The 12,858-nt window shown below is 50.1% G+C and overlaps 1 protein-coding gene across 1 annotated transcript; it reads right to left on the reverse strand.

Moving 5' to 3' along the window:
- Nucleotides 1-8,961: 8,961 nt before the first annotated feature.
- Nucleotides 8,962-12,403, reverse strand: IL9 (interleukin 9; the record flags this gene model as incomplete). The annotated part of the gene is made up of 3 exons (XM_081092783.1): nucleotides 8,962-9,072; nucleotides 10,813-10,944; nucleotides 12,290-12,403. 3 exons carry the CDS (start codon nucleotides 12,401-12,403, stop codon nucleotides 8,962-8,964), a joined length of 357 nt encoding a protein of 118 aa, XP_080948909.1.
- Nucleotides 12,404-12,858: the final 455 nt, after the last annotated feature.

A 12,858-nucleotide genomic window follows, 5' to 3' on the forward strand; every position in this document is an offset into this window, starting at 1 on the left:
CCACTCTTCGTGCCGACAACAGGCGTCGTTAATCAGGCAGGGAGCCCCTCCTGTGGAGCCGGATGCAGCGTCAGAGTCCTCCTCAGCACAGAGCCCTGAGCAGCCACCGCCAGCCGGTCAGCAGTGACAGACAAAGGAATCTAGTTGCCATTCCTGGCTTAAAACCTGGTGGTGAAAATATCCTTAGATTTCTTTTCTCCCTCCCCACCCCCTGTGATTTCCCCACCCCCTTCCACGGCCCTTGAGTGACTCAGAGCATGTTTCTGGAAATTCCCTGCCCTACCAGACCCAGCACCAAGGCACAGCGCTGCTCAAGGCATAAAGAAGTTGAACGTGTTCAGCCTCATTGTTTATCCTGATGCTTTAGCAGAGGGTTCCCTCCTTGAAATAAACCCTCAGTGTGCCCTCCTTGGTCTTTCCGCTTCACAGCCCCTGGCGATGGCGGGTCCCTCAGGCCGATCTGCAGGCTGCAGTCCAGCACTCCCCCCTCCACCCGTCATCAAGCATTTGTTGAGCACCTAGTACGTGCAGACTCTGTCGTTTGTGTTGGGACAGCAGCACTTCCGTTCTGGTGTATGGTTCTACTGACAGGACAGGTGGGCCGGCCCACCCAGCATCACTGGTCCTGGGCAGGCACTGTGGACACTGGTGAAGAGATGTCCGCTGTCACCTAGTCCCTTCCCAGTGAGCCTGAGGTCTTTTCTCTAACGCGGTCTAAAGTGTGTTTTTACTAGTAAGTCGGCCTCAACGAGACCGTTTCCCGGTGCTGGTCCCGGTTGCCCAGTTTGTCTGGAAGTGGTGGTGTGTTCACAAGGCCAGCAGAAGGCGTCTGCTGGACGCGCTGATAAGGCTGAGATCCCAGAAACAACCTTCTTCAGGTGTCAGAATCCTTCGCAGATCCTCTTGGTGTTCTCTGATCGGCTCCATGAGAGGAGGAGGGAAACAGAAAGGCGCCTTGCCGACCAAGTTCACAGGCGGAGAAACGGAGGCGCCCATGTACTTCCAGTTCCATTTGATAATCTTGAGGCCACACTGCTCCCTGCTGTCCAGCCCATGGAACGTCATTTCATAGTGGGAACGAGAAAGTGGTTGGGACACCTGTGTCACGTACAGAGTCCTGAACGGTCAGTGAAGGCCTTTGGCAATCCCCATCAGAGCTGCTCTTCCAGACTCACCTCTTACTGCTCTGTCCCAGGTTCCCCGTGCTGCCAACCATTTTCCCATCCCATCCAATACCAGGCACGTGTGAGTATTTAAATGTTTGTTGAAGGAATGATTGAGTATCCAGCAAACCCACGGGACCAGCTCCTGTCTGACCACCACCCTCCAGGCTGTCCTGCCTCCATAAACAGGGAGCATTTCTGGAATCGGAGAAAAAAGTAACAATTACCATTACCTTTGTCAACCCTGAGGGGGGTGGGGAAGACGTCTACTAAGAAGGGCTCCTGGTGATGAACTGGGCTCATATTTAAAAACAAACAAAAAACAGAGCGTAGCAGCCATTCCTGCATGGAGCCTCCCATGCAAACTGCACCTCACAGAGAAGCCTGTGCTGAGCTGCCGGCCTGCCCTGTGTTCCTGCCATCTGAGCCAGCCCTTATAAAGGCTTCCTGAAATTCTATTTCAGCCAGTAGGATTGAGGCTTTCCCAGCCCAATCAGAGCTGCACAGCTGTGACCAGTCAGAGTGGCTATTTTAACCAATCAGGACAGTGCCTTTTGGGCCAATCAAACTGCAAGGATTTGGAGCCCTCATTTGCATGAGATGGACCAATCAGGGACCATGGGCAGGGATTTCTGTCTACATAAGAATGAAGCTGGGGCCCTGGCTGGGTGGCTCAGTTGGTGGGAGCATTGTTCCCCATACATCATGGTTGTGGGTTCCATCCCCAGCCAGGGCACATACAAGAATCAACCAATGAATGTATAAATAAGTGGAACAAAAAATTGATGTTTCTGTCTCAAAAAAAAAAAAAAAAAGGAATAAAGCTTCATCTCCCTGGCTGAGCTGAAACACCAAGGTTTGCCAGAGCAGAGTGAAGCAGGCCAGCATGGGCAGAGCAGAGCTGTCTAGCTGCAGAGGGGCCTGGCCCCAGGACCTCTGGCCCCAGAGCTGTTCTACAGTTTTCACAGCCGCGCTGCATCACCATTCAGCTGTCCCACAGCCGCGTTTGCACTGAGTAGAGTTTCCTTCTTCACTGCATCCCCAAAGGGGATTCTTGCTGGCATTGAATCGGTGCCAACAAGCATCCGTTGGCACTCGGTCACAGCAGTTCTCAACAGCGGTCCCGTTCATTCTTCAAAATTACAGAGAACTTTTGTTTATGCAGATTGTAACATTTACCAGAAATTAAAAGAGAATTTTAAAAATATTTATATAAAGCGTAACAACCCTATTACATGTTAAAATAATAACATTTTTATGAAAATAGCTATGTTTCCCCAAGAAATAAATAATGAAAGAGTTGCACTGTTACATTTTTGCAGATCTCCCTAACTTCTGGCTTAACTAGAGGACAGGCGGATCCCCATACGCTTCTGCTTTCAATCTGTTGTGGTGCCAGCTGCCGCGTAGCCTGTGGAAAGCTCCCTTGCACACTCGTGGGAAAATGAGAGTGAAAAGGGCGGATGCCATCTTATGTTATACTTGGTATGACAATTGTTTTGACCCCAGGGCCCCTTTGAGCAGCTGCTCCTCAAAAAGAAATCTGTCACCAAAGGCTTTCCTGGCTGGTAAGCTGCAGAATCACCACTTGGTGGCAGCAGAGGTCAACTAAATCCTGCACAGGCATAGGCTTCGGGTGGCTGGTGACCCTGGCCTTGGTGATGACCGCGTCTGGGCCCTGTAACTCCGCTTCCTGTGTTTGGGGTCTCCTGCCTCCCTTCTTGTCCTTTCACTTCTCTGTGGAAGGAACCTCAGTCTAGGGCAGTGATGGCGAACCTTTTGAGCTCGGCGTGTCAGCATTTTGAAAAACCCTAACTTAACTCTGGTGCCGTGTCACATCTAGAAATTTTCTGATCTTTGCAACCATAGTAAAACAAAGACTTATATTTTTGATATTTATTTTATATATTTAAATGCCATTTAACAAAGAAAAATCAACCAAAAAAATGAGTTCGCGTGTCACCTCTGACACGCGTGTCATAGGTTCGCCATCACTGGACTAGGGAGACCTCTGCTTTGGGTTCTAGTTCCAGGTCTGTCATCAGCTAGCTGCGTGACCTTGGCAGGCTTTTGCCTCTGCTGCGCCTCAGTTTCCTCATCTGTAAAATGGCCACACAGAGTATCCCTACTTACCTTCCAGGGCTTCCATAAGAATCAAGTGCAAAAGTGGTTTTCTAAACTGTAAAATGCAAAACATAGGGGTTAGAGATGGTCGGGGAGGGGTGGGTCCCTGGGATTTTTCTTGGCCTGCCTTCCTCTCTGTGCATCTGGGGTGCTTGCATTTTCAGGGGGCCACACAGGATGGCTGTGGCGGTGCCTGGGCCTCGTCTCTGCAGGTGAAACCCCGAGAGCTCCAGATGCCTGTCTCCTAGGCCTTTGGACCGATACGTGAACATCTGATATGTGTACTTGGGGAGGGGTGGTTGCAGATGCTGATATGGCCCTTCTGTCCCCAGGGTGTCTGACGAGTCATTGATTCTCGTCCTTCAGGGTTCTGGCCCCTCTCTCAGACTGACATCAGAGAAATTTCCAGGAAACATTTTGTCCAGCAGAGGAGTTCAGCCCATAAGCACCTCGGATCCAGAAAAGCCATCCACAGGATCACTGCTCCCCCCCTACCCCTGACCCCTACCCCCGGATGAATGTGGGGAGGGGCCAGTATTCTCTGGGCTCAGTCACCCCTGCCAGTCACAAGACCCACCCTAGTGCCCTGCCCCTCTGCTTCCCAGCAGCGGAGGCCAGTCTCCCCCACACACACCTGCAGACTCTGGGGATGCTGCTGTGTTCGCTGTTGTGCTGAGGTCGGCACCTGGCGCTCCCTGCAGGTTTCATTGGTATTTGCTGAGTGACTCACCACAGCTTCAGGTGTGTACATAATAAATGAACTTTAACTGGATTTAGTTTTTTACAAGCATCCATTCTACCTCATGGCATGAAAAGTAATTTTGCCATTTCAGGGTAAAATTCCGAAATTACAGGTTAAATGCAATCAGTTCAGGATTTTCTCCTTCTCCCTGCCCTGAGAGTGACTTTAGATCAGCGGTTCTCAACCTGTGGGTCGCGAGCCCTTTGGGGGTCGAACCACCCTTTCACAGGGGTCGCCTAAGACCATCGGAAAACACATATATATTTACGTATTGTTTTTGTGATTAATCACTATGCTTTATGTTCAATTTTTAACAATGAAAATACATCCTGCATATCAGATATTTACATTACGATTCATAACAGTAGCAAAATTACAGTTATGAAGTAGCAACGAAAATAATTTTATGGTTGGGGGTCACCACAACATGAGGAACTGTATTAAAGGGTCACGGCATTAGGAAGGTTGAGAACCACTGCTTTTGTTAGATTTGGGGGTTTGAGGTATAGGAGAAGCTTCTGTCTCTTGGGAGATACATCACCGTACCTGGCATCCCCCCTCTCTAGGCCTAAGTCCTGGTCTTTCCTCCATGTGGCTTCTGTGGAAGCAGCTTCATTCCCATTTGGCCCTGGCCACATGGCCCATGTGTGCCATATCTGCCAGCCCAGGCCTCTCCGCTGTGCTCCATGACACGTCCATGCTCCTCTCTGGTCAAAGTATTTGATTAGACATTTCTCTCAGGAAGAAATATAAGTGGCCACTGAGCACACGCAAAGATGCATCAAAAGATGCAACACTAGTTATTAGGAAAATAAACTAAATTCACAGCGAGATAATCGGACTGGGATGGCTACGATAAACACGATAGATAGTAAGTGTTGTTAAGGCTGTGGAGAAGTTGGAAACCTCATGCATTGCTGGTGGAAATATAAAGTGGTATAGCCACTTTGGAAAACAGTTTGGCAGTTCCTCAAAAAGTTAAGGTAGAATTACCATGTGACCCAGCAACTCCACTCTTAGATGTAAACCCATGAGAAGTGAAAACATATGTCCTCACAAAACCTTTACAAGAATGTTCATAAGCAGCACTATTCAGAATGGCGAAAAGGCAGAATCAACCCAAGTGCCTATCTATATAGGCTACAACATGAATGTAATTTCAAAGCACCATGCTAAGTGAAAGAAGCCAGTCACACAGAAAAACGTGTATTGCGTGATTCCATTTATAGGAAAAATCCAGAAGAGGCAGATTGATGGAGACAGGAAGTAGATCACTGGTTGACTAGGCCAGAGGAAGGGGGGAGAGGGGATGGCTGCTGGTGTGTACAGGGTTTCTCCCAGGGGTGATGACATGTTCTCAAATTAGATTGTGGTGATGGTTGCCCAACCCTGTGACTATAGTAAAAGCCATTGAATTAGCCACTTTAAATGGGCGAATGGTCTTTGCATTTCTGCTGAGGGCTCCCTTTCCAGAGGGAGAGCGGTCTTGGCCTGGGTGAGGAAGGAATCACAGGGTTGAGCCTTCACAATACCGTCCCATTTCACACTGGATGGATGGGAAGATAGAGAAACAGGTGCATGTGGACTGGTCAGCGGCAAGGCCGGCAGCATCGGGGTGTGGCTTCGACCAGCAGTGGTGTGGCCTGGCCAGGAATTCCCCCGGAAACAACTTAGCCTGGGTCCTAGCAACATGGAGGAGGCAGCTGCAGGCCCCTGTCGGTCAGATTGAGGAGTTGGCTCTAGAGCAGCCGTGGGCAAACTACGGCCCGCGGGCGGATCCAGCCCGTTTGAAATGAATAAAACTATTGAAATAAAAGACCGTACCCTTTTATGTAATGATGCTTACTTTGAATTTATATTAGTTCACACAAACACTCCATCCATGCTTTTGTTCCGGCCCTCCGGTCCAGTTTAAGAACCCATTGTGGCCCTCGAGTCAGAAAGTTTGTCCACCCCTGGGCTAGGTTAGGGTCTGGTACCTGAGTTAGGACCTTGGCTTTACCACTTGTAAGCCGTTTGCCCCAGGCAAGTTATTAGTATGTAACCTGTCTGCACCTCGGTTTCCTCATTTGTGCGCTGGGAATAATTATGTGAAATAATTCTGTATCTGTCTCAGGGGTGGTGGTGGTAAAGATCCAACTATGCATTCCGCAAAGCATGCTGAGCGCAGCGCCCGGTACCAGTAAACACTCAGTAAAGGTGAGTTCTCTTCTAGAGAAATCTCAACCCTCGGGGCACAGGGAGAAGGCGGCTTTAAGGCTGAGGCAGGGGTGGGTCCTGCGGGTTGTACAGCTTTTGCAGAAAAGCTGAGGGAAACCACCAAGCCCTGCTGGGGAGGAATCCGTGGCGTGGGTGGCAGCTCATCTCTTTGCCCACCTCTGCGGCAGCGATTGCGTTCCCAGGTTTGCTCTGAGCCCCATCGCCAGCATCTGCCCCTGCCGTGATCTCAGCGTGGGCGCGCTTGCAGAGGGGGGAGCGGGCACTGCGGCCTGTAAACCACAGCGTGTAACGCGACACAGCTGCGTCTGGGACAGTCATTCAGAAAACCCAGGAGGAGGAGAGGAGAGGAGGAGGCCCTGCAGCGCGGCCGGACCCCACGTGGCGGGCCATCCGGTAGCTGCTGAAGCCTGTGTCGCTCCGGGGACGCCCAGCCCAGGTAAGCCGGGGAGAGCCCTCTGGGAGGGGGCGGCGCCGGACGGAGAAGGGCCCCCAGCCCTGGGCACAATTCTGTGTCCAAACAGCTCCCAGAGCCCAGCGTTTGTGGAGACGCGTTTGGCTGCCAAACCTGATCACCTCCTGTGGTGGCTCCTGTGTTGGCTGCAGAATATTAATGGCTTTAATGACGGAATCGCGCCCCGGCCCTGCCCTGGGTGTTATGTAACATATGACGTGTGCACTGTGGATTCCCTTCCTAAACCGCTACACGGACTGCCGGCTGAGGACGACCGGGGCCCCAGGTCTTTGGTTATGGGTGTGTGGGCTCCTAGTATTTTAAATCTCTTTTACCCTCTGCAGTCAGTGAGCACGACATGGTCAGCTGGTATTCACGGAATAAGGGCAGAAGGGAAATGCAAGGGTTTTGCAGCAGAGACAGCTGGGGCCAGTCCTATCTAACTCCCACCAGCTGGGCCCGGGACTCATTCCGCCTTTCTGAGCCTGTTTCCCGCCCCGTGGCCTCGGGGGGGCTGAGTGGGAGGAGGCATGCTTAGAGTAAGTGCTTAATAGGGCATGCCAATATTAATGAATAATAACAAGTGTATAGTTTGATAGGTCTTTTTCTCAGTTTGTCCGTGGGAATCCACAACCAAGCTGGGGAGACAGGCAGGACAGCCCTCTGGGTACTGCGTGCAGGAGTCACTGTGGGGAAGAGGGAGGGCGCTGAGGGCAGTGCTCAGTCTCAGGGAAGGAACCATGTAGCAGATGCTGGGAGAGGCTAGTCAACACAAATCCTCGCACCCAGGAGACCGTGCTGGAGCTTGGGTCCCACCCCCGCTCACCCACCACTGCCACACCACGTTGTCACCTCTCGCGAGGAGCAGGTGCATCAACAAACTGTGACGATTGTCTATTCATCTGAAGGTCTGTGTCCCCTGCAAAATGCTTGGTGGCCTTTAGCGCTGAGGGAGGACGAAGGCTAACCCAGGGGTGCCTCTAGACTTAGAAATCCTGTGATACACACACCCCTGCAAACTAATCGCTGAGAAATTTATCTTTCAGTCCAAACTAAGATTTTAAAAAGTATGATTGAGTATCATCATGGACCCACAATTTCTGTCCCTGAACATGGGCCTCCTTTGCTAAAACTCCCCTGACATGGGCCTCCTTTGCTAAAACTCCCCTGACATGGGCCTCCTTTGCTAAAACTCCTCCTCCTCCTTCTCCTCTGTGGAAGGGGCTGGGCTGCAGGAGGGGGGAGGGGGGGCGCACTTGTGCCTGCCCCCTTGCTAAAGGAGCTGCACAACCCCAGGGGCCCGGCCACTGAGCTCATCAGAGAACCTTACTTTGGCCAAGGGCTGTTTGCAGTGCAGATCACATGGGATGTTGTTGAGGTTGTAGTTGATCGAAAATAAAAGCTGAGCAAAGCCCTTGGAGAAATTCTGTCTCCTGATGCTCTAAACTTCCCATATCGTTGTGGTCAGAAGTATCCAGGAAGCCTAGCCCAAAAGGCAGGGGAAGCACTTCTATTTCTGACTGTACCCAGAAAAACAGTCCCCATCCTAGGTGCCTCTAAGCTCTCCCCAAGCTTGAAGCCTTCGGGCTGCAGGGGAGGGGGCCATTCTGATGGTCATACCACCCCAATTCCTCTGCACCCAGCCAGGCACTGCCCCGGCCGTGGTGGTGCTAGCGGAGGTGCTGGCTGGCTGCAGGGATCCCAGGGTTCCTCTGGTTTGTGTTCTGACCCAGGGCCTGCTCCACAACTTGCTCCTGGCTCGGCCCCAGCACTTTCTGTGCATAAACATGCCCACATTCTTGAGTGCTCTCCCGCTTCTGGGCTTGCCAAACTGCTGCCTTCTCCCACCATTAGTCTCTCAGGGCCCCAAACTCTTGGCGATGCCTGAACCTGCCTCCCCCAGCACCCAGAGCTGGGGTGCCTCAGACATGCCCTGGTCCCCCAGTAGCATCCCTCAGCTCCCCCCCCCCTCCCCCAGCCTCAGCCCCCAGCAGCCGTTCAGCCCTTGGGCAGAGCTTGTTGCTCTTTGTTCTGAGCAGCAAGGTGGGAATGAGCACCTGGAGACCAGATGTGTTCTTTTTTTCATATATATTTATTCCAAAATAAAGATATAAAAATCTAAACAAATATATATTTTTAATTATAAAAAAATATAACAATTGATTTTGATTTAGCGTGGCTTACTTAATTTTTAAACGGCAACAACTTAAAGAGAAGGCTTTTAAAATTCAATAAATAGAATAAATACTATTTTTTTATCTTTATGCTCTGCCTCTCATCCTTTCTTTCTGGAAAACTCCCAGGAGGCTGCTGAGAAACGTCAGTGTGTTGCCTGTGGTGGTTTGGTTGCACGGCTGTTCACAGGAAAAATTCTGTGGGGATAAAAGTGAACAAAGACGGAGTGGTTATAGCAGTATGGAACCCAGCAGCCCAGGAACTGCCCTGCCCAGAACCTGCTGAGGGGCGGGGGTTCTTTGGGGAAAAGCTGGGCAAGCAGCAGGGAGCTTGAGACACAGAGCAAGTGGATGGGGAAGCCCAGGGCTAGCATTTTGTGTAGACACGCAGGTGGCTGACTTTGTGGTAGGATTTCAGGACACACACACACACCCCTATCAAATGCTCCTAAATTTCTTTATTAGGGAAAACCTTTTCTTGGACTCTTTGAGGCCAACAATTTTTTTTACTGTCCTTTTAAGGTCATTTATAACACAGTGGTGAAGAGCAGGGCCTTGGGGTCACATTGACCAGATTTCAAATCTCAGCTTTGCCACTTATTAAATACTAGAAGCCCAGTGCATGAAATTTGTGCACAGGGGGGTGGGTCCCTCAGCCCAGCCTACACCCTCTCCAATCTGGGACCCCTCGGGGGATGTCCCACTGCTGGTTTAGGCCCGATCCCGCAGTTGGACATCCCTCTCACAATTCAGGATTGCTGGACCCTAACTACTCACCTGCCTGACTGTCTGATCACCCCTAACCGCCTCTGCCTGCCAGCCTGATGCCCCTAACTGCTCCCCTGCTGGCCCAATTGCCCTAACTGCCCTCCCCTACCAGCCTGATCACCCCTAGCCGCCTCTATCTCGGTCCCCACCACCATGGCTTTGTCCAGAAGGACGTCTTCCGGTCTAACTAGCACATTATCCTCTCGTTAGTATAGATGTGGCCTTAGGGAAATTAGTTAACCTCGACGAGCCTCAGTTTCCTCCGCTCTACAGTGAGGGTGATAACCCTGGCACGTCTGCAAGGTGACCACGCAATGAAACGGTATATATTAAGCCCTTAGAACCACATGCTGTTAATGGTAGAAACATGTTCCATTGGTTCTCAACCTTCTGGCCCTTTAAATATAGTTCCTCATGTTGTGACCCAACCATAAAATTATTTCCGTTGCTACCTCATAACTGTAATGTTGCTACTGTTATGAATCGTAATGTAAATATCTGATATGCAGGATGGTCTTAGGCGACCCCTGTGAAAGGGTTGTTCGACCGCCAAAGGGGTCGCGACCCACAGGTTGAGAACCGCTGCATTAGGCAGCTGAACGAAGGGCCCTCAGCCTTCTATGAGCTTGGGTGGCGATGCTAATTCCCAAGGTGCCCACTCCCCTCCCCAGCCCTGCAGGGACAGGGTATAGGCTACAGAAGATAACATGCTGATGGGCATGTAGAGCAAATGACCAGCTTTCACCTGGATCTGGGTGAGTTTTCCTTTAAACACCTCCTTAGCCAATCCTCCCCCAAACCTTCTTTAACGTGCAGACCACAACTGCCATTCTGTTGCTAATAGGTTAGCAAATTGAATCTCTGGATAAGTTAGTGTTCTGTGGGCTATGGCCCCCACTCCCTAGATTTTAGCATCTAATTACAATCGGATTCGGTAGGTGGAGAGAAGGAAATGGCGACAGAGGTGTTTTTAAAGCTAGGGACCATCGGGCTCTCCGAGGCAGCGCTCACTTCAATCCGTGGTTCTGATTCATTTTCTGATATATCTCTTATCGACCTTGAACTACTAGTTCCACCATCATCATCCATTCTCCCTCAGACAGACTTGGCATTACATTCACATAGAAACAACTGAGCCGAGTAGGATATCACAGATGCAAACACACTCACCGGACACTTGCTGTTCTTCAGGGCTCCGACCGTTTTCCTCACCCGATTGAAAACCAGGGGGAAACTTGCTCGCACTGTGGTGTTGGCCATCTGGGCCAGGCCCTCCTGGAAGCAGGGTGTGGTGCAGTTGTCCTGGGAATATTGAGAGGGAATTAGAAAAAGAATGCTTTTAGACACTATTTTAATTTTACCAATGGAGCCGAAATGGACGACGTCCCTTGCCAGTCTAGGAAATGACCAGTGCCCCTGGGGAGGCCCTTCGTCCGCAGCCACACTCCCTGCGGGTTTCAGGATGTTCTATCCAGGGAGCCTGAGGCCTGTGGGCCCTGGAAATCAGCCAGTTCAGAGTCTCCTGGTCAAACAGTGCTCCCTGTTCCAAGTCTGGCAATAGTGAGTTTGAAAGTCAGAGAAGAAAAAGCCCTTGCACACCAGCCGGACGGGATGTGCCCATGAATGCAGCGGTGTTTCTGCAGGAGCTAACCCCGTGGGCTGGGCCGAGGGGCGGAAGGGGTGGAGTTGTGTGGTGCTGCCTGTCCGGTTCTCAGCTGCTGGGTGGGCCGGCCCTCAGCTGGGGCGGGAGCTCTGGTTCTCCCAGTCCTTGCTTCAGAGAAAGCAAGCAGGGCCCCTTGGATAAGGTCTTCCTCCTCACCTCAGCCAGAAAGTTCCTGCCCCACTTCCTCTCCGCTCAAGTGGGCATTGAACTTCCAGACGCCCTTTCCACTTCCCCTCCACCCACAACCTTGGCCACTGTCCTCCCAGAGGCCCCCTACATCAGCTAAGCAGACCGTGCGACCAGAGAAAAGATGAAGCGTTGCCGTTTTATTTACATTGCTTTGCAACCTTAGAGTTATCGTCAAGTGCATTAGAGAATAATATGATATGGGCTATATCATCTGTTATCATCTCAGTTCCAGTTTGATTTAATAATGCACCTGGCACAGCTCATTTAGAAGGACAATCAAGATTCTTTTTTAAATATTAAAAAGTGATCAAACTTCTCAAGGAACATAGAGCTGACCAACTACAAAGAAATCTATATGATATAGAATTCCCAGAGCCTGTTTTCTTAAGGAAATACTAATCTGTAACAATTGTAATTATTAAGTAACACTTGCTTATCTAAAATACAAAATAAAGCAATTATTTTTGCTTAAACACTTTAGAAAAAGAACGAGATCAAGATTATAGGCTTTTACTATACTTACAGAAGGAATGGGCAGACACAAGCAATTGGTCACCTGCAAAAGAGTAATTTCAAAGTGAAGATTCCAGATATGGAAATTAAAATCAGCTTGGAAAGATCTTAACAGAGCATTTACTCACATTGCCGCTACAGCTGCATTTTGACAGTGGATCTTTCTAAAATAGATTAAGAGACAAGAACCCATAATGTGCGATGTGTTTTTCATTCTCCTAAAATAATGCACTTACATGTCAGTAGCTGCCTCTCCCACTGGTGCCCTGCTCCGAAGCTTACCTGTAGGTTATTAATGAGGTGCGTGACGTCCTTGATCCCTACCAAGGTCAAACACCCCTGGCCAGCCACGGAGCTGAGGAGAAGGGCAGAGGCAAGGGCCACAGTCAGGAGCATCTTGACACGGAGCTGGAGCGCAGCCTGCAGACACCTTCACCTCGAGTCGTATTTAAAGCTCCCTCGCGAATGTGGAAAAACCCCGACATCAAACTGATACCAGTGCCCACTTTTTCTTTGTAAGTTTGGGCCACTTGACATTGAAAGAAAAAGATATACATATTATAGCAAACTGAGTCACTTGGCAAAGACTATGCTGTATTATCTCAGGAAATATCATTCATTAGAAAAAAATGCTTTTGAAAAGGTTGGGTGTGAAGATGCTATAGGAAAAGTTAAAGATCTTAAAACACACACACACACACGCACACACACACGCAGCCAAGGTTCTGGTTGTGAGGGTTAAAACACTCTCCACGAAAGCCCAGGGCTGTATTTTCCCTTGTTCACTTTGTTGGAAATGCGATAGAGTAATAGCCAGACACGGGTGTTCTGAGGAAGGTGGGGCTGGGCTG

The sequence above is a fragment of the Myotis nattereri genome (genome assembly GCF_964212035.1).
Source record: "Myotis nattereri genome assembly, chromosome: 5".
Classification (NCBI taxonomy): Eukaryota; Metazoa; Chordata; class Mammalia; order Chiroptera; family Vespertilionidae; genus Myotis; species Myotis nattereri.